This window comes from Paramormyrops kingsleyae, chromosome 9 (assembly GCF_048594095.1).
Source record: "Paramormyrops kingsleyae isolate MSU_618 chromosome 9, PKINGS_0.4, whole genome shotgun sequence".
NCBI lineage: Eukaryota > Metazoa > Chordata > Actinopteri > Osteoglossiformes > Mormyridae > Paramormyrops > Paramormyrops kingsleyae.
The window spans coordinates 13,774,338-13,798,928 of record NC_132805.1 but is presented as its reverse complement, the minus strand read 5'-3'; the positions used below and the strand labels follow the sequence as shown (position 1 = coordinate 13,798,928).

At 49.0% G+C, this 24,591-nt stretch overlaps 2 protein-coding genes across 9 annotated transcripts; one reads left to right on the top strand and one right to left on the bottom strand.

Moving 5' to 3' along the window:
• Positions 1-780: 780 nt before the first annotated feature.
• Positions 781-7,092, bottom strand: znf526 (zinc finger protein 526). Of its 4 annotated transcripts, none has more exons than XM_023810017.2 (8): positions 6,647-7,092; positions 5,190-5,539; positions 4,520-4,689; positions 4,328-4,429; positions 3,390-4,195; positions 3,181-3,307; positions 1,433-3,079; positions 781-1,353 (listed from the first exon to the last, which is right to left on the bottom strand). In XM_023810017.2, exons 1-8 carry the CDS (start codon positions 6,673-6,675, stop codon positions 1,180-1,182), a joined length of 3,405 nt encoding a protein of 1,134 aa, XP_023665785.1. In that variant the 5' UTR covers positions 6,676-7,092; the 3' UTR covers positions 781-1,179. The 4 variants fall into 4 exon arrangements, with proteins under 4 accessions (XP_023665785.1, XP_023665787.1, XP_023665786.1 ...); XM_023810019.2 differs by having other exon boundaries at positions 6,759-7,092; XM_023810018.2 differs by having other exon boundaries at positions 6,880-7,092.
• A 99-nt stretch (positions 7,093-7,191) lies between these two features.
• Positions 7,192-21,729, top strand: gsk3ab (glycogen synthase kinase 3 alpha b). Of its 5 annotated transcripts, none has more exons than XM_023810023.2 (11): positions 7,192-8,186; positions 12,217-12,404; positions 12,625-12,708; positions 13,071-13,181; positions 17,616-17,746; positions 17,971-18,175; positions 18,364-18,459; positions 18,542-18,728; positions 20,593-20,670; positions 20,962-21,003; positions 21,152-21,729. In XM_023810023.2, exons 1-10 carry the CDS (start codon positions 8,012-8,014, stop codon positions 20,991-20,993), a joined length of 1,287 nt encoding a protein of 428 aa, XP_023665791.1. In that variant the 5' UTR covers positions 7,192-8,011; the 3' UTR covers positions 20,994-21,003; positions 21,152-21,729. The 5 variants fall into 5 exon arrangements, with proteins under 5 accessions (XP_023665791.1, XP_023665793.1, XP_023665794.1 ...); XM_023810025.2 differs by having other exon boundaries at positions 21,149-21,729; XM_023810026.2 differs by having other exon boundaries at positions 20,962-21,021; positions 21,149-21,729.
• Positions 21,730-24,591: the final 2,862 nt, after the last annotated feature.

Here is a 24,591-nt window from a genome sequence, read left to right as displayed (position 1 = left end):
TTTGAATTAAGACATCCAGGCACCATACGGTACAGAAGCAATGATGTAAAGACGGGAGGTAGGAGCTAATCACCTCACAACCTATGACACACCAGTGGAGTTTGGCAGCATCACAGCCACCTCACTCCATCAAGAGGCGCTGTTCATACTCCTGAAGGGCTGGGCTCAGCAATCACCCCAAATTCCCAACTGTCATGCAGCTGTCTGAAAATACAGGCAGTCCCATGGACGAATAACGTCAGACTTACAAGTCGCACTTGCGAATGCACTGCCATAAATGCTATAATACAAATCACAATGGTTTATAATAATGAATGCAGGCACTACTTTGTGACACTCATGAAAACATTGCACAGGATCAGCGGTTTGTCAGCTTGAGGCACAGTACAGTACTGTATGCAGTTACTTTTATTATTTCTGTATCATTATGTGCTGTACTATTCATTTTAAGATGTTTTTGATGTTTCTGACTAACACTAAATAAGAACCATAGTTAGCTGTTCCGACTTGCCTACGGACAGACTTGGGGAATGTATCTCATCCCTGCTTGTATATAGCTTGGTCTTACTTGTTCAGCAATGGTTCAGTCCAAGCCTCTTACTATCTGTGCGGCTGGATACACATCTTAAATGAGCTGTAAAGGTAAGACATCCAGACCATCAGTGCACTGCTGCCCTCCCAGGCTGCTCTGTCCGCACCCCCCAAAGTGCTGCAATGTTCCGGGTTCATGTTCTGCTTGGATTCGGAGGCCAGGCAGCGAGAGAGGACCAGGACTGCAGCTTGGTATCAAACAGCACTGTCATGTTTATTTACAGTGAAATGAGATTCAATTTAACAGCTGAAGTAAAAATCACATTTACAAAAAAGAAAAAAAAAATGTACAAGCTGTAAAGAGTGATGCATAGACCACATGGGAAGCAGAGCCCTTGGCCCAGCCCTCCCCACCCCCCTCCCCCGCCGCATGCTGGTCTTTACAGCGTGTGTGTGTACAACAGCTCAGTGTGTACAGCTCACTTCTGCAGTGCATTATGCTCTGTTATGAGGCTTATCACATGATTGCTAGACCAACGCCCTATACACACATTTCAGTCACTTTTGACTACGTTTTTTAGTTGTTTTTATTTCTTTCATTTTATTTTACTAGCCCCCATCTCCCATGGGACTGGTCGACTGCAGCCCTCAGAGCAGCTGTAGGCTGTCCACCGTTATGGAGTCCATACCCAGGCTGTTCTCCAGGGCCGTGTGGTAGATTTCGATGGCCTCCGCCAAGGGCAGCGCCCCTCCTTCGCTGGTCTCGATGATGGCGATCGTCTCCCCAAACTCATTACACATGATGGTGGGGGTGTTCTGGGTCTGTGGAGGAGACAGGAGATATGAAGCTCTCTTCTCACAGCCTCTGGTTACACTTAGGCTAGTGAACGTCCATCCTTACCTGCTGCAGCTGCTGTGTCTGTATCTGGATAACCTGAGGCTCCCCCTGCGGACAGATTCCGGGTACTGCAGCTGCAAGGTCCACTGATGAAGCATCTAACACTACCGCCGCTGCCCCTTCGCCAGCGGTGCTGGCGGCCTGTGGCCCATTCTCCGGCAGGTTGCGGGCGTGGGTCTTGCGGTGGTTGCGCAGGTTGGAGAACGTCCGGAAGGCCTTGCCACAGACGAGGCAGACGTGCGGCCGCTCGCCGGTATGCGTGCGCCGGTGCTCGGCCAGGTGCATACTCTGCACAAAGCTCTTGTCGCAGAGCTCGCAGCGGAAGGGCCGCTCGCCCGAGTGGGTGCGCAGGTGCTCCCGCAGGTGGGTGCTCTGCCGGAAGCACTTGCCACACTGCGCGCAGGGGAAGGGCCGCTCGCCAGTGTGCACTCGCTGGTGCAGCACCACTCCGGATGAGGACACAAACAGCTTTCCGCACACGGGACACTGGTGGCCTTTGGCACGGCCAGCAGCCGAGGTTGTGCGGCGACGCCCGGAAGTGTGGCTCAGCTGATGCAGCCGCAGGTTGGCCGCCGAGTTTAGGCGCTTCCCGCACACAGTGCAGTCCAAACCCCCACGGCAAACCGGGGCTGGGGTATCTGGTGGAGCAGGAATGCTGGCCCCGTTGGAGGTGTCGCCTCCCTCCGCCAGCTCCAAACCGGGAAGGTGGGAGTCACCTCCTGGTGGAGGCTGGCTGGTGGGCATGGGGAGGGAGTCGGGGGGAGTGTCAGCGTGAGCCAGGTGAGGGTGCACCTCAAGGCAATGGCGATCCCGCTGGCGCTTACGCAGGAAGCCCGAGGGGCAGTGCGGGCAGGGGTATGGCGCGGGGGCCCCCGGGTGCTGGGTGTAGCGGTGGGCGGCCAGCTTGGCTGGGCGCAGGAAGGTGGCAGGGCAGTCGGGGCAGGGACAGGGGGCGGGGTTGGAGTGCAGCAGGCGGTGCTGCCGCAGGTTGGAGGACTGCGTGAAGGCCTTGTGGCAGATGTCGCAGCGGTATGGCCGTAGGCCTGAGTGCGTCAGGCCGTGCCGCGACAGGTTGGCCAGGGATGAGAAGGTCTTGCCGCAGTCACTGCACTGGAAGGGCCGCTCGCCTGTGTGCGTCCGCAGGTGGTTGCGCACATGGATGCGCTTCTTGAAGGGCTTGCCACACACGCCACACTTGAAGCGGCGCTCAGCCACATGCACTGTGCGCCGGTGACGCACCAGCCGCAGCTGCGAGGGGAACGCCTTGCCGCAGGACGGGCATGGGAACTCGGAGGCTTGGGACAGGGTCGCTGGTGGTCCAGAAGAGTCGGGCTGCGAGTCCCCCGCCAGGACATCGGCCGTGTCGATGGGGCAAGACATCTCGCTGCCCTGTGCTCCCCGAACTTGATCCGGGGCGGGCTCTGGCTCCAGCCCGTTCTCCTCCCCGGCCGCAGTGGCTCCTTCCTCCTTCTGGGAGCCCACAGTACCAGTCTCCACCCCGCAGGGGTCGCCGTAGGCCTCGGCTTCCACTGGCGTGAACACAGCAATGGCCGCAGCCTCCCGCTCCCTGGTAGCGACCTCATCCTGCTCCCTGACTTTCTGCAAGACGCTGAGGTGTGACAGGGGCAAGTGTCTGGGGGCTGTGGGGACCTGCCGAGCAAAGAGAGCACAGTGAGATCACACACACAGACACACACAGACACACACAGAACCAGCATGTCCTCCCAGTCACATGCCCGAACAGGCCATACCATGGTAATGGGAGTAGAGGGAGCCCGAGCCATATGTGTTCGCCGGTGGTACAGGAACTTGGTCATGTTGGTGAAAGTCTTGGCACAGAACTGACAGCGATGGAGAGGCTCTGCCGTGTGGGTCTTCCTATGAAGGGAGGTGGACGAGTCAGTGCTGGACCACCGGCCTGCCCGATGCAGCATACAGCCGCTCGTCGGCGGTGACCTACCTGTGTATGACCAGCGTCATCTCGGTAGTGAAGCCATGGCCGCAGTCCACGCAGAGGTAGCGGGCCTCTCCAGAGTGAGTGCGCATGTGTGTCTGCAGTGATGCCGGCTTCTTGAATACCTTGTCACACTCGGGGCACTCGTGCGTGCCGTGCTCGTGGACGCGGCGGTGAGCCGCCAGCCGGTTGGCTGAGGTGAAGGTACGCTGGCACTCGGTGCACTGCAGCGGTACGGACACAGAGGCAGCAGGCTGACGGGGGCGCGGTAGGCCGAGCTGCTGCCGTCTCTGGGGGGTGCCTGCCACTCTGAGTCTCTCCTGCCCAGGCTGGTCGCTCTCCTCTAGCTGATACCCATCCTCTGCCTGATCCTCGTCATCCCCCTCGCCTTCCAATAACCCTTCCTCCCCACTCTCCTTGTCCTGGCCCAGGAAGTGCTCCCCCTGGTGCTGTAGGAAGTCCTCAGGTGTTTGGAAGAGCAGGGCGCACTCGGAGCACTCGTAGGGGTGGATGATGACCACCTGGCTCTCGTCTTCCATCTTCGCCTCTCCAGGCTCCGCCGACCGGATCGGAACCGTCGCCACACCAACCGTCCTCCCGCCATTGGATTCCAACGGGCTAGGCAGAAGCGGGGGCAGCAGCCTGGCCCTTCGAAGGGGGGGCCCCGCAGAACCATCTGCCAGAGACTGGGCTGTGCAGATCTGCAGCTGCAGGGTTGCCGAGCCTTGCACGGGGGACACGGACGGGAGAAGAGCAGTCCGGGGTGGTGTCGTAGGCAGGGAGGACATCTGCTGCTGCTGGGCTGCCAGAACCTTGGTGGGGGAGGGGGGGTCATGGATAGAAAACAGTGTCAGTGATACACAGTCCTTTCACACCAAAATTGTCCCATGACAGAATCGAACACAGAGGCTGAAATTCTGCAGATGACATGGGTGCGTCATCACCTGGGCCAGGGTGAGAATTTCCCCGGCTTGCTGCTCACTGACGATCAGGTTCTGAACGTTGACCAGCGGCGTGACAGTGCCGTCAGCCTGCAGCACGAACTCCTGGAGGAGGAAGACAAAGCATGGGGTGGCTGTCGGCCGGGCGCTGCCCTCTCCCCATGCACTGGCGGCCTTTCACTTAGAGTCACTCACCGTGTCGGTGCTGCTGCTCTGCCCTCCGCTCTTGTTGTGCGTCTGTCTGTGTGCCAGCCACACCTCCGGGGTATCAAAGAGGGCCAGGCAGTCTAGGCACTGGTACTGTATCTGGCCAGACAGCGGGGGCGCCGTTCCTGATTCGCCGGCTGCCACCACCTCACACAGCTCTGGAACAGGAAGCGCGCGTGACATTCCTCCCACTCCGAGTGCCTCAGCTAAGCATCCAAACCTCATTACAATTTGCTGCATCTTCAACTTCCTTCCCAGAACAACAGACCCTCCTGACTGCTGCCTCCCATCCTGGGGTTTCAAATGCACATTAACCCCCAACTATAAGCTCTCTAACACAATAAACATACAATCATAACTGATGAACAAGTTCTTCTGAAAAACTACCTGAAAACAAAGCATTTGACACGCACAGCACACAACGAGTACATTGTGTGTATCCCCAGATATACTTTCTTCGTCTGAAATAGCACCCTAAAAATACTGATTGTGCCAATTATGTAATTAAGGGAAGCACAAACTGCACACCCACGGCCTTCTGGGAGCCCAATCTCAGACACTTGCTCTATTCCTTCACAGCTGCTTCCTTTATGCTTTCTAGTGCTTCCCAGGGGCCTTCACAAAAACCTCTCTCTGAACTCCCCCCCACCCCACCTACCCTGGCCTGCCTCCACCGCCCCCTCTCTCATGTGCAGCTCCTGGTGTAGAAGCAGCTCCTCTGGGTTTCTCAGCAGGGTTCCGCACTCCAGGCACTGGTACTGGCTCTCCCCTTGGGCCACCAGGGCCTGGTGGGGGTCTGTATTGCCCGCCATGGCCACCGCCGCCTCCGCTTCCTCGCCATCGGGGCCGGTATGGCTCTGCTGATGCACCAGAACCTCCTCCAATGTGTTGAACAGCTGGTGGCACTCGCTGCACATATACTGGTGCTGCACGTACAAGCCCTCCATCTCCTCCTGCTGGTCACCCATTGTCACTGCGGATCTGGTGCACAGGAGGGGCACAGACTTTCTGCATGTAGAAATGTGGAGAAAGACCAATGAATATACATATTAATCTGTCTGAAAAGTGTATTTTCTGTGGTGTGTATGCTGTCCAAATGCACAAGGACATAAAGTTGGTGTATATGTCCGATTTCCCAAATCATAGCAATAGTGGGCCTTGGGAAAATACAACATAACTAATAAGAACATAAGAACATAAGAAATTTACAAACGAGAGGAGGCCGTTCGGCCCATCAAGCTCGTTTGGGGAGAACTTAACTAATAGCTCAGAGTTGTTAAAATCTTATCTAGCTCTGATTTAAAGGAACCCATGGTTTTAGCTTCCGCTACACTAGCAGGAAGACTATTCCACACTCTAACTATGATAAGTCTTCATTAAGTTTAACCCCTGCTTGTATTATTTCTGTATTATCTTTCAAAGTGTGTTTCAGAATGACATGTGTCCTTTGTGACACACATTAATGAGTCTGAATCCTATGTTTTCTCAACCCAAACATCTTTCTCATGGCTGATTAACTCCCACCACAGCTTTCTTTACGTTTGAGACGTTTTATCTCTAGAACAGTAAGGGGATGAAAGTTATAAAGGCAAGTTTATGCAAATAAGTAGAGATACTAGAACTCTAAGTTTACAGGTTAATTGTTATTTTATAGCTCGATGTGCTTCGCTCGGGGCGTTTGATCGATGCCCGTTGACTTCAGTCAGCTTCCAGATTTCACATTTCTGGTTATGATACAGAATGAGTTGGCTAAATCCATAGCCTGGCATGGGTTACGGTACCAGACGCCGCATGCTATGCCCACTGTACACAAATGCAAACGTTTGATTAATACACACCAATCTGGCCATTCATATGATCGGTCTCTATTAGGGACTCTACCAATACATTCAACTTGGTATATGGTATAGTACTTATTAGTTAAAACCTCCCTTCAGCAAACGTACGCACATATCGGAGCGTGTTTATTATTAAACATCGTGTGCTTGACTGTATACTGAAGACTTAGATGTGAGATTGCTTTTTTTTAAAATAAAAAAAAAACAGCTGCTTGTTTACTGAATATTCGTCCACGTTGATAAGCACGACTCCTCTATCCCTAACTCACAGACTCACATTTCTCCGTTCACTTCGTCTCCCTCCATTCTCCACCGTATACCCCTGTGTAATGGCCCGTGGCGAGCAAACGGTGGCGCTCTCCAGATTCCCCTGCCTTTCTGAGACGCACCGCTCTCTCGTGGCTGCGGCGCCCCGGTTCCAAGCGGTCGTCAGGCGGCGCTCTCCACTTTTCTCCGCAGGTCTCCTGTAACAAGCCCGGGCCTTCCTTTCCTCCCGGATCACCGTCTTACCTCTGTTACAGTTGTAGTATAGTCCCCCGTGCGGGTGACTTGTCACTGCGCGCCGAGGATGCAGTGTGGCCTTCTTTGTCGTGACACCGTGCAAAATTCCTCCGGCTTTTATACGACTATTTAAAATGCATTCAACGTCTCAGTATAAACACGTTCAAGGAAGCCGAAATACAACGTTTGTCCGCCGATCTCCCTCTGTCTCCGCGCCGGCCCGCCCCACAGCTTGTCCGTGTGATTTAAGGCGGCGCTGATTGGACGGACGGCCTGTCACTCTCCGTGTGGGCCCATGCCGGGCGGATTGGAGTTTTTCATCTGACGTAGTTTGGGGCGGCAAAAGGTTACATGTCGCCATTACGGGGAAATGAGCGATTAAAGTGCTATCGTGACTTAAAAAGTACCGCATGTTGTCCGGAATGCAACGGGAATATTCTGAGAAGTTTACCCGGTATTCCATCCTCCGGGGCTAGCCCGTGGGATTTCACCCGAACTTCTGTCTTCCTAGTCAATTTTGTATATGTTGTTTCGGACAACAACAAGTGAAAGGGCTAGTTTATCACTTCTCCAAGTAATTTGTCACTATTCGTAAATAGAATATTTAGCTGCCATGCAGCGTTTACTGTATGAGGTTTAAGTAAAAATGGTCTGTGAAAGTAAGACTAGCTCCATAAGTTCAGTTTCAATCGGAAAACGAATACATTTCCCATAAGTCCTATCACTTTTGTACGAGTAGGGGTGTGTTGGTTCTGCTTTTCGCCTAAGACACCATTGTAAAATAAAGCATTGTTTTCTGTTATAAATCCAATCTAAAGTTTTGTATAAATGTGAAAAAATGACAAATAATTAGAATAAATTATTATTTTTAGTACTTATGTTATTCAAACATCCTAATGAATTGCCGGTCCGGACTTCGTTACCCATGAGGCAAAGCGCGTAGCGGTGCGTTTCTGTGCGTCCGGTCTAACTGCTCAGACAGAAGAGAGAGAGGGATAGACGAAGATATTCACTGATACCGTGTTAATGCCGCCTTTCTTTTATCGATTTTTTTAAAAGTCAAAATAGACACATCCGGCAATCGTCTGGCCCTATCTAGCGACCCCTCGTCCCCCCTGCCCCGACACCCTAGCACACAGATATGAGCGGCAGCGGGCGGCCCAGGACCAGCTCGTTTGCCGAGCCACCAGGCGCTCCCGGAGCCGCTGCAGCCGCCGCCGGATCGGCCGTTGCTGGTGGGAGTGCCGCAGGAAAGACTGGGGCTTCGCAGGCCTCCGGGAGCAGCTCGTCAGGGTTTGGTAACTTGAAGATGGGCAGTGAGTATTTATTTAATAATCTAAAGCTATGGGGAAACGGGGCTGCTGACTAAAGTAACACGATGCGAGGAGTGAGAGATCATGTAATGGAGTTAAATGCCAAGCTAGCTGTGTAGTTTTTCTTTTCTTATTTTGCGAACGGCCCATTTGGATAAGGGACTCTGATGCTCCCCCAACAGCTATTTTCGACAGGCTTTAATCGAAAAAGGAGAGAGGCCTCGAGGAAATATGGGCGTCGGAGGCAGGAAGGAAAGCAGACATCGAAATAAGACGAGAAAACTACTTATTGAATAAAGATCGGTCTTGTGGCACACAACCGATACTTGGGCTATAAGTCTTTTTGTTTTTTTGCCTGGAGCTAAAGGGGCCGAAATCTGGGCACTAGTATTTACCGGCCGAATTGAAGTTGTTTCTTGGTAATACAGTAACGAGTACATTGCGGGGCTTCTACGTGCTAAACCATAGGAACTTTACGGTATCGATTACCGTTTTAGCGCAATCGGTCGGATCTACTGCTTTTAAGAAGAAATAAAAATAAATTGTGAATTTGCAATGGCAAAATCGAATACTGAAATTAGTTCCCATTTGTAGCCCTGATCCTTCAGTTTACCTTCACTACTAAAATGAAGCATGATCTCCCTTTACGGCTGTATCTTAGATGCAGGGAATATTGCCTCATTGCCTTCATTAACAAAAACGAAATTCTATTAATCTAGTATACTGTATTACGTGCTACAACGCAACAAGTCAAATGTTTGCTCTTAAGGTAAATGCTTAGACTTGGACAAGCGTTTTACAGGTGACATTCTACACATTATTTTTCATGTGGATTTACAGGCCTTATACATGGGCAGTATGGTTCTTTCTGAATGTGACTGGTTCTATAGTCTGGTTGTTGACCTGTGTTGTCAACTATTGTCAAGTTTGAAACCCACTGAATACTGTGTAGGAATGTTTGTTGTGTCTATTAGATAGTCACTGGTATGAGAGCGCTGTTAGAAGTGGCAGGTATGTGAGTGGATATTGCAGCAGAGTTTGTCCTTATAGCGACAGACAAGAGATTTAAGAATGACCATGCCAGAACTTGTGTTTATGAAAAGGCTCATGTGGGAGATATATAGGTGTGTACGTGGCCATTGTAGGGGATGTATATGTGTGTAAGTGGCTGGTGTAGGGGTGTAAGTGGCCAGTGTAGGCGATGTGTATAGGGGTGTGAGTGGCCAGTGTAGGCGATGTGTATAGGGGTGTGAGTGGCCAGTGTAGGCGATGTGTATAGGGGTGTGAGTGGCCAGTGTAGGTGATGTGTATAGGGGTGTGAGTGGCCAGTGTAGGCGATGTGTATAGGGGTGTGAATGGCCAGTGTAGGCGATGTGTATAGGGGTGTGAGTGGCCAGTGTAGGACGAGAATGCGTATGGTTGAGAACTTATAAGTAGCTAGGGTTCAGTTTCACCTGATTGCTGTAAGGTCAATTGCAATACTTGATTTGGATTGGTTCGATGGATCAATCTGTGACTGTGATCTCGGCGCTCGTGCTCACCACTTCGGTGCCTATGGAGCAGATGTAATTAGAGAGACTGGTGAAGAGTTAGGTGTTGCTAATTTAATTTTGCATGTCTGCAAAAATGAGCTTCACTTAGTTGAAAAATTGAGGCAAGGTGGACAATCATCCTGAGTGGTGGTGCACTTCTGCAGCATGTCAGTGTGCACTCTTGGCTGTATAACTCTTAGTCTGGCAGTGTAAACAGCAGGGGCACAGCTGGAGTGTGTGTGCCAGGTTTTGAGGGACTGAAAGGACAAGGACTCAGCTCAGATTCTCGCAGTATCAATGTCAGGTACACTGAGGTGTATATTTGAGTCCTCCTGTCCTCTGATCTTCTCTCCTGTTGTTTTTTGGGAATTTCTTGACGTGAGCCTGCCGATTTTGTAATTTCCAATTTAACAATACCGTATGTCGTGTCTCTCAGCGCTGGGGCCAATCGCTGGACATGTATAAAAACAAAGGAGCTTGGTGTGATGGTGATGTATAAATAGTGGAAATAATTCTGAGGCTGTGAAGTGCTGCAGTGATTTTTAAAAAATCAGTTCTTGTAGTCTGCTGAAGTTTAATGCCTCTTTTTACCTGGTTGACAGGGGAATGAGTCGGACGCAGCTGATGATATCAAGTCATCTATTTTTTGGTCTCTGGCTATGGCAGCAGAGATTTACGGTATAGAGTCACAGCGTCTTGTCTGGGTAACCTGACTGTAAAGTGCTTTGATGGTAAATGCAAGCGTTTGCTCAAGTCCTTCTCTAGTGTAAGTGCTGCAGTGCTTCTGGTTTTGAGTCATCTTTTAATCTAATTGGATATACATTTTCTAAATAATTATTGTAAAAGGTTTTGTATCTATCTTATCCATCAGCAATAGACCCTGCAGATCAACACGGGGACTGGGAATAATGAGGCATTTCTAATTCGACAGGGTGTTTGAGGGGCAATGTTAGAAACATTATCTCTGCTATTTGGGACTTTGGCTTTTCTTGCTTTGTGGTCGCTCTGCCCAGTGTAGAGAAAATGGCAAATGTTTTTGGTGCGTAAATGTATTGGTCCTAATTTGAACGGCTTTCAAAACAAACTGGGAGAAATGGACCCAGCAGTGGTACAGCTAACGAAGGGGGTACATGTATTTTGTTGTAATATTCAGTAAACTCAGTGTTAAATTTAGAAGATTGGAGAAGGTTACTGATTTGCATGTTATAAATGGGATGGTTACTCTGAAAGTGAGAAGTCGCGCTTATCAATGTTTTATTAACGTAAGGGATCCACATTCTTTAGCTACTCATTATTGCATTTATTATTAAAGGGAATATCTTGATGTTCATTTTTAATGATTTGGAGAGTTTTTGGAATGGAGGCAAATGCTTAATTGTGGACAGGTGAGTCTTCCTGTTTTCATGTGTAACGCTGTAGGCAGCATTGTCCTTAATGTGACGTGCAGATCTGCTTTGTACCTATGGATGTGACCTAGAATTTCTTCCTGAATGTACGGTTTGAGCGCAGTTATACTGTGAGAGGTGTTTAATATTTTCTTTTAGTGGCTTTTTCTTTGGAAATTGTTCTTGGGTTCTTTGTAGTTATTCTTAAGGAGAAAACTTTTACAGAGAAACCGGAGCTGAATTTTTTTTTTCCTTTTGGACAATATCTGCATTCACAGACATTAATCAACCATATATAGTGGGCTGATCACTTGTCAACTCAGTCAGTCCATTCGGTTCTGGAGATGCCTTTAGAACTAAAAATCATATACTAGCAGTGTGCTTGTTTGGTCAGACAGGCGCTCGTGGCAAGGATGGTCCACATTCCCGGTGGTGCCGGTCCATCTTGAGCTGACTGCTCCAGTGAAGACATCATTCCGGGGGTTATCGTCTCCTTAGAGAGTGGCATTAAGATGAAAGAAAAGCCTGCCGTCTGCTAGAAGCAGCATGCAGACAGAGTTGCTCTGTGCAGATGAGCCCTCTCACTCGTTACAGCAGTGCACCACTTGTCTCTGCAGGGCAGCCTGCCGCAGATGACTTGCTTGTTCCATTACCCAGCAGTCTGCACCCTACACCTGGTCGATCTTTTTTTTTTTTTCCCCTCTTTTTTTTTTTTATTGTCGGATGACGTGTGCAAATATGACGGCCAAAGGGGATCGGGTTGCCCAAGTCATAATCTGACCAATCAGAACAGGGAAACATACACACGCCCATTTTTGGTTTGGGTTACAGGAGGGCCGTACCACTGTTCTTGTGACTCCGCGGGTCATGGCGATGTGTTCCCAAGTTCCTGTCAGCCATGTGGTGCCTCATCACAATCCAGAGAGCCTAAGGTCTTGGGTTTTGGAAGGAAGGTGCCATGTGTAAGTCCCCCAGGGATGCAGGACCGCGGCCACCGGGCAAGGCAGCGGCGCATAAGCGAGTACCGCATTGTCCCATCTCTAAGGATCTGTGGGTAACTTAAGCGTGTAGGAGATACCGCCTGCAATGTCACAGCAACCCATGTGCTTCTCCCAGGGGACAGCGGCAAGGTGACGACGGTGGTGGCCACACCCGGGCAGGGGCCCGACCGCCCGCAGGAGGTGTCTTACACGGACATCAAGGTGATTGGAAACGGCTCCTTTGGCGTGGTGTACCAGGCGCGCCTCATCGACAGCCAGGAGATGGTGGCCATTAAGAAGGTCCTGCAGGACAAGAGGTTCAAGGTATGCAGCTGGCGGCAGCCTCACTCAGCCGGCCTGGGAAATCCCAGGGAGTACCGAGAGCGAGGCCCGTTTGGCTAACGACATGCGCCCGAGGCATCAGGACACAGTGTTACTGTGCCTGACGTGCAACCGGAAGGCAGAAGGGTGCCGGCCTCAAACTGGGGCTATTGAGATGCTGCTTTAACACTTTAAGAACCTCTGCTGTGTCTCTCTGGCCCAGAACCGGGAGCTGCAGATCATGCGCAAGCTGGACCACTGCAACATCGTGAGGCTGCGCTACTTCTTCTACTCGAGTGGGGAGAAGGTGAGTACGGGGTGGTGGGATACTTTATCGTGCTCCAGATTCACCCTCCTTTAAGCCCCTGCATCCTTATGAGAAAATCAGTGGAGAGTGTTGTGTTTGTTCATGGAAAATCCACTTTTTCTATGTGACCATTGAGAGTTTGCACATTTCAGAAGGAATCTGCTTTTTTACCATTGAGCTTGGTGTTTCTGCTTTACTGAATAGATAGCTCAGTAAAACGGTATCATCCTGATTGACATAGCATAGCTTATGGTGACCAGAATAATGCGAAGCCCTCTGTCTTGGAGAACAGAACCTGAAGACTGTGCAGCTGTTATTGTGCTGTGGGAAGGCACTGATCTTGAGGAGCTTTCTTTCTGCAGAAGGATGAGGTCTACCTGAACCTGGTGTTGGACTTCGTCCCAGAGACGGTGTACCGGGTGGCCCGGCACTTCAACAAGGCCAAGACCACCATCCCCATCATCTATGTCAAGGTAACTACACTCCCTTTTCCCTTTGAAACTGGAGGACATCACACCGGGTGTGTGTGTTATGTAGAAGCAGATCATCTACCTTTAGTGTCCTTTAAGCCATTCAGTGTGGCAAAGGAGCTCAATGCTGGTTGTATCCTGTCTAATTCTGATTTTGATCATCTGCAGTCTGTCTCCATGTGCACATTCCTGCTCACACTACAGATCTACCAGTCCATCCTTAGTTTCTCCCAAAGTCATTGGCAGCCTTGGTAATAAGGACCAAATATTAAATGTGATTTTTTTTTTCTTTCTCAAAATACAAATCATTATTGGCACCCCTGAAAAGTCCCTTGAACAAATTGCTACATTTGCACGTTGATATGTTACCTTTTACAAGCAATTTTTAGGGACCCTAAAGCTGTGATGCACTACTTTCTGTTCCACTGGGGTATAAATATAAGGTTACATGCAGGTCAAACCCCCATAGGTATCCATCCGCACAGGTAAGACCAGAGAACACAAAGATGAGAATGAAATGAGTAGGCTATTGACCTACGTGAATTGGGCAATGCCTTAAAAAATAGTTGCAAACTTAAATTGCGATTTCCTCTATTAGAGCAATAATTAAGTCTGGAATAACTGGATAATTCTACCTGGTAGAATCCTGTTCTCCACATACAGTGCAGCAGTTGATTGCTTCCTGAGGTTACCAAGTCCTCAGAACCAGATGCCACCTCTATCCAAAAAACATTTGGCAGGGATGTAGAAGTAAGCCTTTGCTGACGTCAAACAGCAAACGTAAGCTCGCAGAGTTTGCTAAATATTACTGGAATTTTGATTGGACGTAGATTTTGTCAAATCAAACAAAAATAGAGCTTTTTTGCAACAAACACCAGAGGTGGGTTTGGCGTTAAGTCAAGGTCATGACGAAAAGCACCTAATCCCCACCCTGAAGCGTTGTGGATATGCGCTAATGTGGGTCTGCTTTTCCTGCAAAAGCCCCGAGAATCCTGTTTGGATACATGGCATTATGGTCTCCATCAAATCTGCCACAGTCTGCCAGGAGGTTAAGACTGGTCTTAGTTAAGTCTTTGTCAGATCCAAAGCATTCCTCCACATCTAAAAAAAAAAACAAACACTTCACAGACCACGGAATCAAGATTTCTCAGCGCTGCCCTGACCTAAACCACTGAACTTGTGGTGCAAGCTGAAGAGGAATCCTAAAAGTAAGGTCCAGGGTCTGACTCTGTAAAGTATCTTGATTTCATGTGGCAGAATGGTCTCAAATCCCTTGAAATGTGTTCTCATCTGCCATCTAAAGAGAAGACTTAGTGCTGTGATTTTTATTTCTTTTCTGTGAAGTTTACCTCAGTGAGAGCTTAGATTTATCTATTTGGACATATATCGCGCTAATGAACAGCAAGTAGGGATGCACAATATATCGATTTCAAATCGAAATCACGATTTGAAACAACACGATTAGTAAGTCGCAAAAATTGAGATTTAGGATATACATCATACGGCACGTCGGACCCAGAGTTTAAAACTGCTGTGAGAATAGTTTTACAGATTCATGCTTTGCTCCCTGTGTGACAGTCATTCTCACCAATCACAAGTGCCGTGCTTCTCGCGTGCCAGTCATGCTCACCAATCAGAAGTGGCCCAAGAAGGCGTATAGGCCCACAAACAGCAAACACGTGAAACCCAAGGAAAATGTTGCATTCGCGGTGCAGAAAAATACTGATTCCGCTACTGAGCTATAAGTGAATTGCCTTCCTATTTCATGGTCCGAGAATGTTTCAGGAAGGTCCTATCATCAATAGAACCGGCGCTCCATTTAAACACCACCTGCAATATACTTCAGCGTATCATACCTTTGGTTTTTGTTAATAGGCAATAGCATTAGTATACCGCTAAGCCATCAAAACAACAATGAGACAGTCAGTAATTCTCACATCAGCGGAGTCGGTGACCTCCAAAAAAGCCGTAAAACCCACAATACAGTCGTGTTTGTCATATGTTTTTGTGCTTATTAAATTTAAGTGTTTGCAAAGATTAATCCCACAACAGTAATAAAATAAAATTCTTGCTTTAACATAAATACTAAAAGAATAGATCTCTTTAATCGCTATTACAGTTGGGTTTGGGCGCGTGGTCTTATTTAGAAAACATACAAAAAGAGACGCATATAATGTTTAATCATTCGTTTTGTATTTGTCCGAGTAACAAAGCAAAGGAATGATAAGCTGCTTCAGTTGAAAACTGCATTTTACTTCTCATTTAAAATAAAATGCAGGGTTGGCAACTTTGGTCAGCTGCATGGAGATTTTCTGTTCTCTGTTCTGCACACATTTACATGTATGTAAGTTTTATTACCTTATAGTCTGTAGGGTTTGTAAACTGCCGTAACGTTTTTGATGCAGCTAATTTTAAGTTCAGAATGGAATATAGATTTGCCGTTAGATTTCTTGTGTGAGAGTCTGAAAGAGTTTGCAACCATGAACACGTACATTTTTTGTTTCACCTTAATTGATTTGTATAGAAAATAACCGTATACAGTTGTTAAAAAGCGGAAACTTCGACCAACATGAAATCACCAGTAAATTACTTCTATTTATTCAACATTTTATAAAATGCATACTACGTTAAAAAATTTCCAGCTTTACCGTTTCAGGACAGAACAGCCACTCTGTTATGAATATTATGTTTTTTTCTTTGAGTGTTATTAGTGTTAATAACAGCAGCTAACAACACAATAGCGCAAACAAAAGGACTGCATATACCGAAGTAGTTCTTGCTTGTTCATTGGCGTGGGAAAAGGCGGTTCTAGTGTTATTAGGAGGGTAATAAGCGTTACCTGCAAGATCGCTATTTTTCTTTTTGCTGCAATTGTTTTCATTATTACTTTAACTTGACACATCACATCTTTAAATTCTCATCCTTGCATTAGAATATAGACCAGTTAATACTGATGGTATCTCATGCTGCGTCATATGTTTTAAAATTACTACACACTGAATATTGAATATTGACATAAAAAAATTAAATCGCAAATCAAATCGTAATTGCAATTTCTGTCAGAAAAATCGCGATTCGATATTTTCCCCAAATTGTGCAGCCCTAACAGCAAGCATTTTTTCCCCAAAGCCTTCTTTTGGTTATTTTTACCAAGGATGCCATAAATTCTGGAGGTCACTATGAAAGCCGGTTTATTAAAGCCTGTTCTCTGACTGTGCAGTGCTCAAAGCTGCCCTTGCAGTGTCTGTCACCCTGCTGTTTGACGGTCCATCTCCCTGATCTCCTAAGGCTGCCCTGGCCGTGGTTGCAGGTCTAAATCGGTTGGTGGTTCATTAGTACTTGTTAATCGATTGCTCTCTGTTTCCAACAAATCTGTTAAATCCTTAATCCGGCATCATTCATGTTTTTTAATGTCTTTGGACTGCTGACTGTGCTCTGGGGTTTAAAAAGTGGATGTTTTGGCGTTTTGCTGGGTGATAGCTTATCATGCTGCAGGGGGTGGTACCTTCTGGGTTCCTCCACGGGGATCTGTGCTTAGCCTGAGACATATGCAACTTCCCTAAGAACTGTTCATTGCCGAACTCTGGGTAGCCAGTGGCTTGTAGATAGCATCCCAGCAATTCCTGGTGATCGAGTGATAGATACCAAAGGCCTACTGTGCTGGTGAGTCCTGCTTAATCCTTTGTGTTACTCTGGCCAGTGGCCAAGATGGTGAATCAGTCGTTTTGCAGGCAAACATCGGGTCTTTAGCCACCTGTCGCGTTACTGCAAAGTCACTGACCCTCCAGTTCCCCCCCCCGATCACAGCCGTCTGTTCCAGGAAACGGAAGCTGAAGCGAAGCCTGAAGGCCCGCATGGTTTTCCTGTGCGCAGTTCATGCTGAGGTGATGCGGCGTCAGTGAGAGGGTGGCGCTCGTCTGTGCTATTGGGAAAACGCCCCTCTGGCATCACGCTGTGCTGTAATCCAACGTGCTGTGGCCTGTTGTCATAATCCAGCCCTGGGGGCAGCTGTTCTCCTCTATAATGGTGTCTAGGTGGTGTTCATATAGCCTTTTACCGTGGTAATCTTATAGAGACTCATGTAGCTGCAGACATGGATGTGCTCCCGTTGATACCTCACTTGCCGGCATGTATATCCTGTCCCAGCAGTTCCCAGGTGTCTGAGCTCTTGAGATTGTACTCCCAGCATGTCCACCCCCTGTTCCTGTTCTGACAGCTTTCCATCCCTTAGGCCTGTTCTGTGTCCAGGCTCTACTGTTATGTGGTAAATGAGTCCTTGCACGGCCCACAGGCTCGTGTCTCCGTGCTCCGTCGCCTTCCTCTCACTCCTCTGTGGCATAGAAATGAATCCCCCCCCACGTGAAGTGTGTCCCTTCAGTGCCTGTGTGGTCTGGGGCTGCCATCTGTGTGCCTAAGGCTGTCCTGTCTCCCTTCTAGGTCTACATGTACCAGCTATTCCGCAGCCTGGCCTATATCCATTCCCAGGGGGTCTGTCACAGAGACATCAAGCCACAGAACCTGTTGGTGGACCCCGAGACTGCCATCCTCAAGCTGTGTGATTTCGGCAGGTGAGTCCCCCCATTTAGGAGATGTCGGTTAGTCCTGACGATGGTTAATAATCAAAGCCTGCATCAATTGGTCACCCGTGGCTTCTCGCACTGCGTAGTTATTTGCCGACCTTGATGACTGCACCAAGTGTGGACGGTGACTTGTTCGAAGTCTGAGCTTTTCCGGCAGCTAGGATTGTTTCAAAACAAAATGGGTTTGTTTTGTCTGCTCCCCCTCCCCCCAGTGCAAAGCAGCTTGTCCGTGGGGAGCCCAATGTCTCCTACATCTGCTCGCGGTACTATCGGGCCCCCGAGCTCATCTTCGGGGCCACCGACTACACGTCCAACATCGACATCTGGTCCGCTGGGTGCGTGCTGGCTGAGCTGCTGCTGGGACAGCCCATCTTCCCTGGGGACAGCGGAGTGGACCAGCTGGTGGAAATCATCAAGGTGAGCCAGGGATGGTGTGGCTTGGCCTGAGAGATCAGTCGAGTTTGGGCTTCCTGGTGGCACATCTGGTCTTTAACAGAGTGGGTTAAACGCCTTGTTTGGTAGCCTAAATGCATTGCATTGTGCTGGGTTTGTAACACTGATTTACAAGCCTAAGCTCCGGCAACCACCATAACTCTCCACCTCAGGTTTTGGGGACCCCGACAAGGGAACAGATCCGAGAAATGAACCCCAACTACACGGAGTTCAAGTTTCCACAGATCAAAGCACACCCCTGGACGAAGGTAGGCTGTCCCGTAGGTCGCCGTGTCTGCTGTCATGCTCTGCTTTTGGTGAGTGTGTGCTTACCCCGTCCCGTCCCCCCAGGTGTTCAAGCCGCGAACCCCTCCAGAGGCCATAGCGCTGTGCTCCCGCCTGCTGGAGTACACGCCGGTGACACGGCTGTCCCCTCTGGAGGCCTGCGCCCACGCTTTTTTTGACGAGCTGCGGCAGCCCAGTGCACGGCTCCCCAGTGGCCGGGAGCTGCCCCTGCTCTTCAACTTCAGCCCCGTGGGTAGGTCTTCCCATCCCCCCCCCCCCCGGTCGTTCTGTGGCACAGCCGCTAATGTCTAGCATGCCGACGCAGCACTGATTAACAGACTGATTAATTTGCTGTTAGCTGCAGGTTTCGGCTCGTCCCTGACCTCCCCCGGTCTCAGTACCTAGGGAAACGCAGTGAAGGTGGCCAGTGTTGCCTGAATGGAAGTGATTTTTATTAATCAGCTTTGTGTTTAATTTGCTCCAAAGACTCCCACCCTTGTGTCCCCTCGGGATTGACGAGGCGTGCCTACCACTTTGTGAATATTCATACACGTGTGTTGGAGCCTCGGCAGCAGAAGATGAGCGCTCCCCCAGACACAGACTAAACGTACTGACTGATTTTATTTTTGATAAAGAACCGCTCCCCCCCCTCCCCCTCCAGATGGTGGTGAAGCAGACAGCTCCTTTTGGTCACACTTTCGGCCCTATCAATGCAGGTACAGCTCAGATGGTTTCCAATGGAAAACCCTCAGCACCATTGGTCTGGCCCTTGGTACAGCTCACACAGCATAGCTGACCATCATTAACTTTCAGTATTTGGCTGCAAATTTAAGAAAGGACCCTTAGGATGGCGACTCGGCAAACCAGCGTAATCTCTTGAGAATAAATGTGCTGCTGCCGACAACCACATCGTCCTCGTTTTATGCACATTATTTCGCACGGAAGTCCGAGCTGATGAAAGCGAGTACGCTTTTACTAGTGCATGATCATTCACACATGAAGTAAAATGTTACTCAAAGTCCACTGTAAAGTGTTACATATTGTGAAAAGTGACGTATAATGGAAAAGTGATTTCACATGAAGGACAGGAAGTATAAGGTCCAAAAGGAGCACCCTGTAGAGAGTCTGATCACTCTAGACTGTCAGCAGCCAGTCAGGTCATGTCATAAAGGTGTATATGAGGTTTGAATATAAACAGTTTGTTTGAACTAAACCTGAGTAATGTGTGAATAAGCATTACGCACATTGGTAGCCAGTGGTACTTTTTTGCTGTCCAGAGGGGCCAAAGCCAAAAAAAATGACCTTATGTTTTGCACAGTGCAGTTTCTGGGATGGGGTGGGTGGGTTTAGCACTAATATGGAGACTGAGAGGCTGTTCAGCAGGTCCTGGTGCAGTGTCTAAATCTCAGGTTCACCACTGAAGGCGGCAGTTTTACGGTCCTCTCGTAATCGTGAGGGAGGGCAGGTATTCAGTAAAATATCTCGCACTGTAAAAAGGTGCAGGCCCACCTTAATAGAGGAGGGATTGAGATAACGTCTCTTAATGGGAAGCACACAGTCAACATGCTAGTTAATATACCATATAAATTTAATGGGGAGGTGTGTGGTTCAGTGGGTTAGAACTTCTGTTCTTGTAATCGGAAGGTTACTGGTTCAGTTCCCGGGGCTGGCAGACTGATACTGCTATTGGACCCCTGAGCAAGGACCTTAATCACCCCTTCCAGGGGTGACCCTACACTGTGACCTCTAAGCTTGATCTCACTGGTATTTGTCCCTGTGTGTCTCGTGGACAGCAAGGTTGGGGAGGTGAAAAGAGAATTTCTCCATGGGGACGAATGAAATCATCTTATTCTATTAGGCAAGCAGCTAAAACATAACTTTTATTGTCCAATAGAGGGCAGTATGGCAAGCCTGCATGTTCCTTTGTCCCGCTGCTCTGTCCTCTGGCGCTCACGTTGGCGGGAACCTGCATTTTATTTCAAAAGGTCCAAATGCTTCTTTTTTGAGGGAAACCAGGCTTCTCAGAGCACACCTGACAGCTGTGTGACAGCCTCGCCGTGTCAGTGCGTGGGAGGCCGTGCTGCTCCCTGCTAACGCACCCTCTTCCCCCCTCGCAGAGCTCTCCATCCAGCCCCAGCTGAACTCCACGCTCATTCCTCCACACGCCCGCGCGCAGACGACACCTCCCTCTCACGGTAATGCACCGTCGTCAAACCAGCTCCGTTTATTAACAAATTTCCCTTCAATAGCCTTCCAATTGCAATTACCCTGTTAATGGCTTAGGTGGGCTCCTAAGTCCGTCCAAAAAGTTTGCTTAAATATGGAATTATTAATTCATCTAAGCATGAATGTGCCCTGTTTGCATATCTTAATGTTAGTGTGACTCTTTCTGTCATCTCGTCACTAGTTGTAGAGCTTAGGGTAGACATCAGACATCAAAACTTGAACCCAATACCAAAACCTGTCTACTCTTGTATGCCTTTTAGATGAGAATCTTGCAAACAGTTCCATGGGATGAAAGCACAAAGGTGAAACTTGTTCTTAATGTAAGGGGAAGTCAGCGAGACCGCCCAGCACCAGGGTCCTAAGCTCGCGCGATTGCATTCATTCAATTGTGGAGCAGGGGGATGGGGAAAAAAATAGTACCTAACGTAAGCTTTCTCTCTCTACCAGCAGAGGGCAGTGTCTCAGACAGTGCAGCCCAGCCCAGCTCAGCACCTGGACCTCTCAGCAACAGCACCTGAACAGCCCTTGTTATCTGTCTGTCAGTCAAATCTCCCCTACCCTCCCATTCCTCCAGATTTTTCCAATGTCATTGGCTCCAAACTGTAGTAAGCAAATACCACACACGCGCACACAATACACCGCACACACACAAGCAAACGCACACATGCAAACAAACGTTCAGCATCTTTTTGTCCCCCACCTCCCACCACCACCAAACTTGTAACCCCTACCCTTTAAGTGAAAAAAAACAGTTCTAACACATAGGTTCATCGTAGTTATGCAGTAGGGTAGAGTTTCAGTCAGGTTAGGTCAGGTCAGTATAAGCTACCTCCAGGCAGACGCCCAGGGATTTCCGTGCAGTGCGAGGCTGGAGGTCTGCGTCAGCGATCAGATCTGCGTCTGCTAGCGGCAGCGGTAACCGAGGGCATAGCAGGGGCATCTTCAAGGGGCATGTTGTCTGTAATCTCCACTTTTTAATTTCATTCATTTTTTTAAAGAGAAAATAAATTTTATTTATTTGAATCTCACACTTTGTTTTTATAAATAATTGAAACCTGGTTTCCAAGGAATAAACACCAGAGCAAATGGTTGTGAGCTAATCGTAGACATGTGACAATCCCGTGGTGTGGCTGTCTGACGGCTCTCCTCCTGGCTTCTGGGCCAATGTCTCCATCTGCTGGTCACCCCCAGGATAGGTCTCCCGAATCTCACAGTGTGGACTGGATTTTTCTCCCAGCTGTCCATCTCACTGTCTTGTTGCAGTGGAGGATGCCTTTCCCGAGGCTGAGGCAGCTTGCCACTCTGGGGCTCTGATCCTTAGCTGTCTTTGTCGTCAAAGCACTTTGTGTTGCCATTGAAGCCACTGCTGTTTCGTCTCCATCCTCCGGTCTTCTTTAAAGTGTCGAGCGTTGGAAGTTTTACTTTTTGTTTAAGAATCGGGGGAAGTGTCTGCTTTTATACTTTTTAATTATGTGAAACTGACAACTTTTTCCATTTCTGTACATGTTTAATTTTTATATTCATTAGAGCATGGGTGGATTTTAGACATTTATTTTAAACGCGAGTTGGCTAAATTCTGTAGCAACAGCGGCACCAGGTGGCGATGGAAGGGTATCGCAAGCGTGAACATATAAGTCTTACAGCTTTTGATTTTAGAAGGGACCGTCTGAGTTTCCGGCCAGTGACTGTGTAGTCCGGAATCTCTACTTGTCCGCGTGCCACCTGCCCGATCGTCGTGGTGGCGTCTTCCGGGACGCGGGGTGCAGTCCCTGCCGTCCCGTACCGCGGTGGTGCTCTGCCCTCACCCCGGGTCGTGGCCGCCCCAGATTCCCCCTGGCAGATCCCCAAAGTGGGTCCGCTTTTCTGTCTCTGTCACTCGGCTTCCATCCCGTTCGGGTTCGACTGCTGTTCTTGTCCTGGTTACAGTTACCCCACCAACCCCCCCCCCCCCCGTTTGCTCCCAGCTCCCACTGCTGCACCAGCTAAGCTACTCCAGACAGCAAGTAGAAACAGCCCCCTGCTTTTGGAGCCTCTCCCCCCAGCCCCTCCCCCCCCCCCTGCAAATCTGTAAATATAAACTTTTTTGTTGTTATTATATCGTTGTTCTTGTAATTTTTCTCTAGCGGGGTGGAGCCAGTCAAGCAGAGGCTGGGCTCTCAGTCTGTAAATACAATTTTATTTCAGGCCCTTTTTGGGGGTGGGGGGGAAGAAATTGTACTGTTCTTCTGTTTGAATTCTCTCTCCCTCCATCTCTCTGGTTGTCATTTCTCTTAAATGTCATTTTGTTTATTTATTGTATATCTGTATGGGTCTGTTTTTGAGAGGGGGGTTTAGGGTTAGGGAATTTTGTTTTTAATGAGTCATTGACTAGCAGCTGTCTAAAATTGTTCCAAGGTACTTGTATCTGAAGCTTTGGAATATTGTGTAATAAAGGTCTGGTATTTGCAGGTACACACACACACACACACACACACACACACACACCATAGTCACTCAGTGGACATACATACTAAATGTGAAGGGACATGACTTGTGCATATCGTGCTAATCTATGTATTCGTGTGCACGCGTCAAGCCAGAATCTTTGGACGCTGTGGTGTCCAGAACAATAGGAATAACAGCAGTTGAAGCCATGGTTAGTCCTGTAAGCTGCCCCACTTCTCCTCTCTGCCCCCCCGCCCCCCATTTGTATGTCCGAGGATGTGGGAGGCTGCAGCTGTGCGAGCCTGTGTCGACTCGTCTGTGTGTTAGAGAGCGAGCGATGTGCCTGGGTGAGCGTGTCACTGGTGCCCGTGGCTGCGTGTGCGTCCCCGTCCAGATCAGCATCCGCTTGATGTCTTGGTCCCCACTGACTCCCAGCTGGATTCAGATGTCGGCAGTCTGTTTAAGTCTTGGGTCGTGATTCCATTGTTCGTCGCTCTGCCCGGCGTGGGTGGCGCTGTTGGAGGGGTGGTGGGACTGGGGTTTTCGTGGTGCAGGGGAGGGAGGGAGAGAGAGAAACTGTGTTTTTGTTGGTATAAAATTAAACTCATTAATAAACTGATGAAGCTGCTATAGGCACCTGCCTTGCTGTCATCTTTCTGTGTGTCGTTGGGCGCGGCTCCCTGAGGGCTTCCTGCTGCCCCTGGAACGCTGGTCATGAGGCTGGGGCAAACGGCCAGGCTGCGATCCTTCACAGGGCACAGGCTAGGGGCACTTTACAGGCACCAGTTCACATACCTGCATGTTTTTACTCTGGGAGGAAACTGGTACATCTGGAGGGATTTGCTCTAACAAGTCTTGTTTGCTAGGAGAGCTGGGCTGGCAGTACCCTGGCTGTGGCTCATCGCTAGTGTGACACTGGACTCTAAAGAGAAATTCTATCTAATTGTGTTGGGAGGTAGAAAGAATCCACCTATAGGTCTCAGACGACCAAACAGTCATCCTCGCCTCATACATGGGGCTAAAGCTTGCACTACCAAGACGGGACACCGGATTCCTTATTTAGAAAACCCACTTTTGATCTGCATTGCTCGCGTGCCATATTTAATGCATAAAATGAAATGATTTATTAGAGTATTTGCGCCAGCGCTGCTATCATTTCGACGTTACGAAGGATAAGGGAAATTTATAGCGCCATGTTGTGAATTACCGCAAATTAAGTCTCCAACACTGCAAACGGCCGTAATTGACGTTAAGGAATTAAACACCCAACTCAACGCTGTGCACCCAAACCCCCGCACCGTTTCATCTGCTATCTCCAGCGTAGGCGTAACCTGCTTTTCCCCCGCAGTGATATATAATAGGAGCGATAAAGCACGCATGACAGATACCCCGTTTCAGTCTGATCATTGTCATGTCCCGCTGATGCAGAGCGCCGGAGGATTTCTGTGACATGCATAAAAACCCGT

Bases quoted from the DNA above. Each gene is read 5' to 3' on its own strand.
- znf526 (XM_023810017.2), bottom strand. From the start codon at position 6,675: ATGGAGGGAGACGAAGTGAACGGAGAAAT. The intron at 3,080-3,180 runs GTATGGCCTGTT...TTTGCTCGGCAG, and splicing joins CCTCTACTCCCATTACCATG to GTCCCCACAGCCCCCAGACA. The intron at 1,354-1,432 runs GTAAGGATGGAC...TCTCCTCCACAG, and splicing joins AGACACAGCAGCTGCAGCAG to ACCCAGAACACCCCCACCAT.
- gsk3ab (XM_023810021.2), top strand. From the start codon at position 8,012: ATGAGCGGCAGCGGGCGGCCCAGGACCAGCTCGTTTGCCGAGCCACCA. The intron at 17,747-17,970 runs GTGAGTCCCCCC...CCCTCCCCCCAG, and splicing joins AAGCTGTGTGATTTCGGCAG to TGCAAAGCAGCTTGTCCGTG. The intron at 18,176-18,363 runs GTGAGCCAGGGA...TCTCCACCTCAG, and splicing joins AGCTGGTGGAAATCATCAAG to GTTTTGGGGACCCCGACAAG.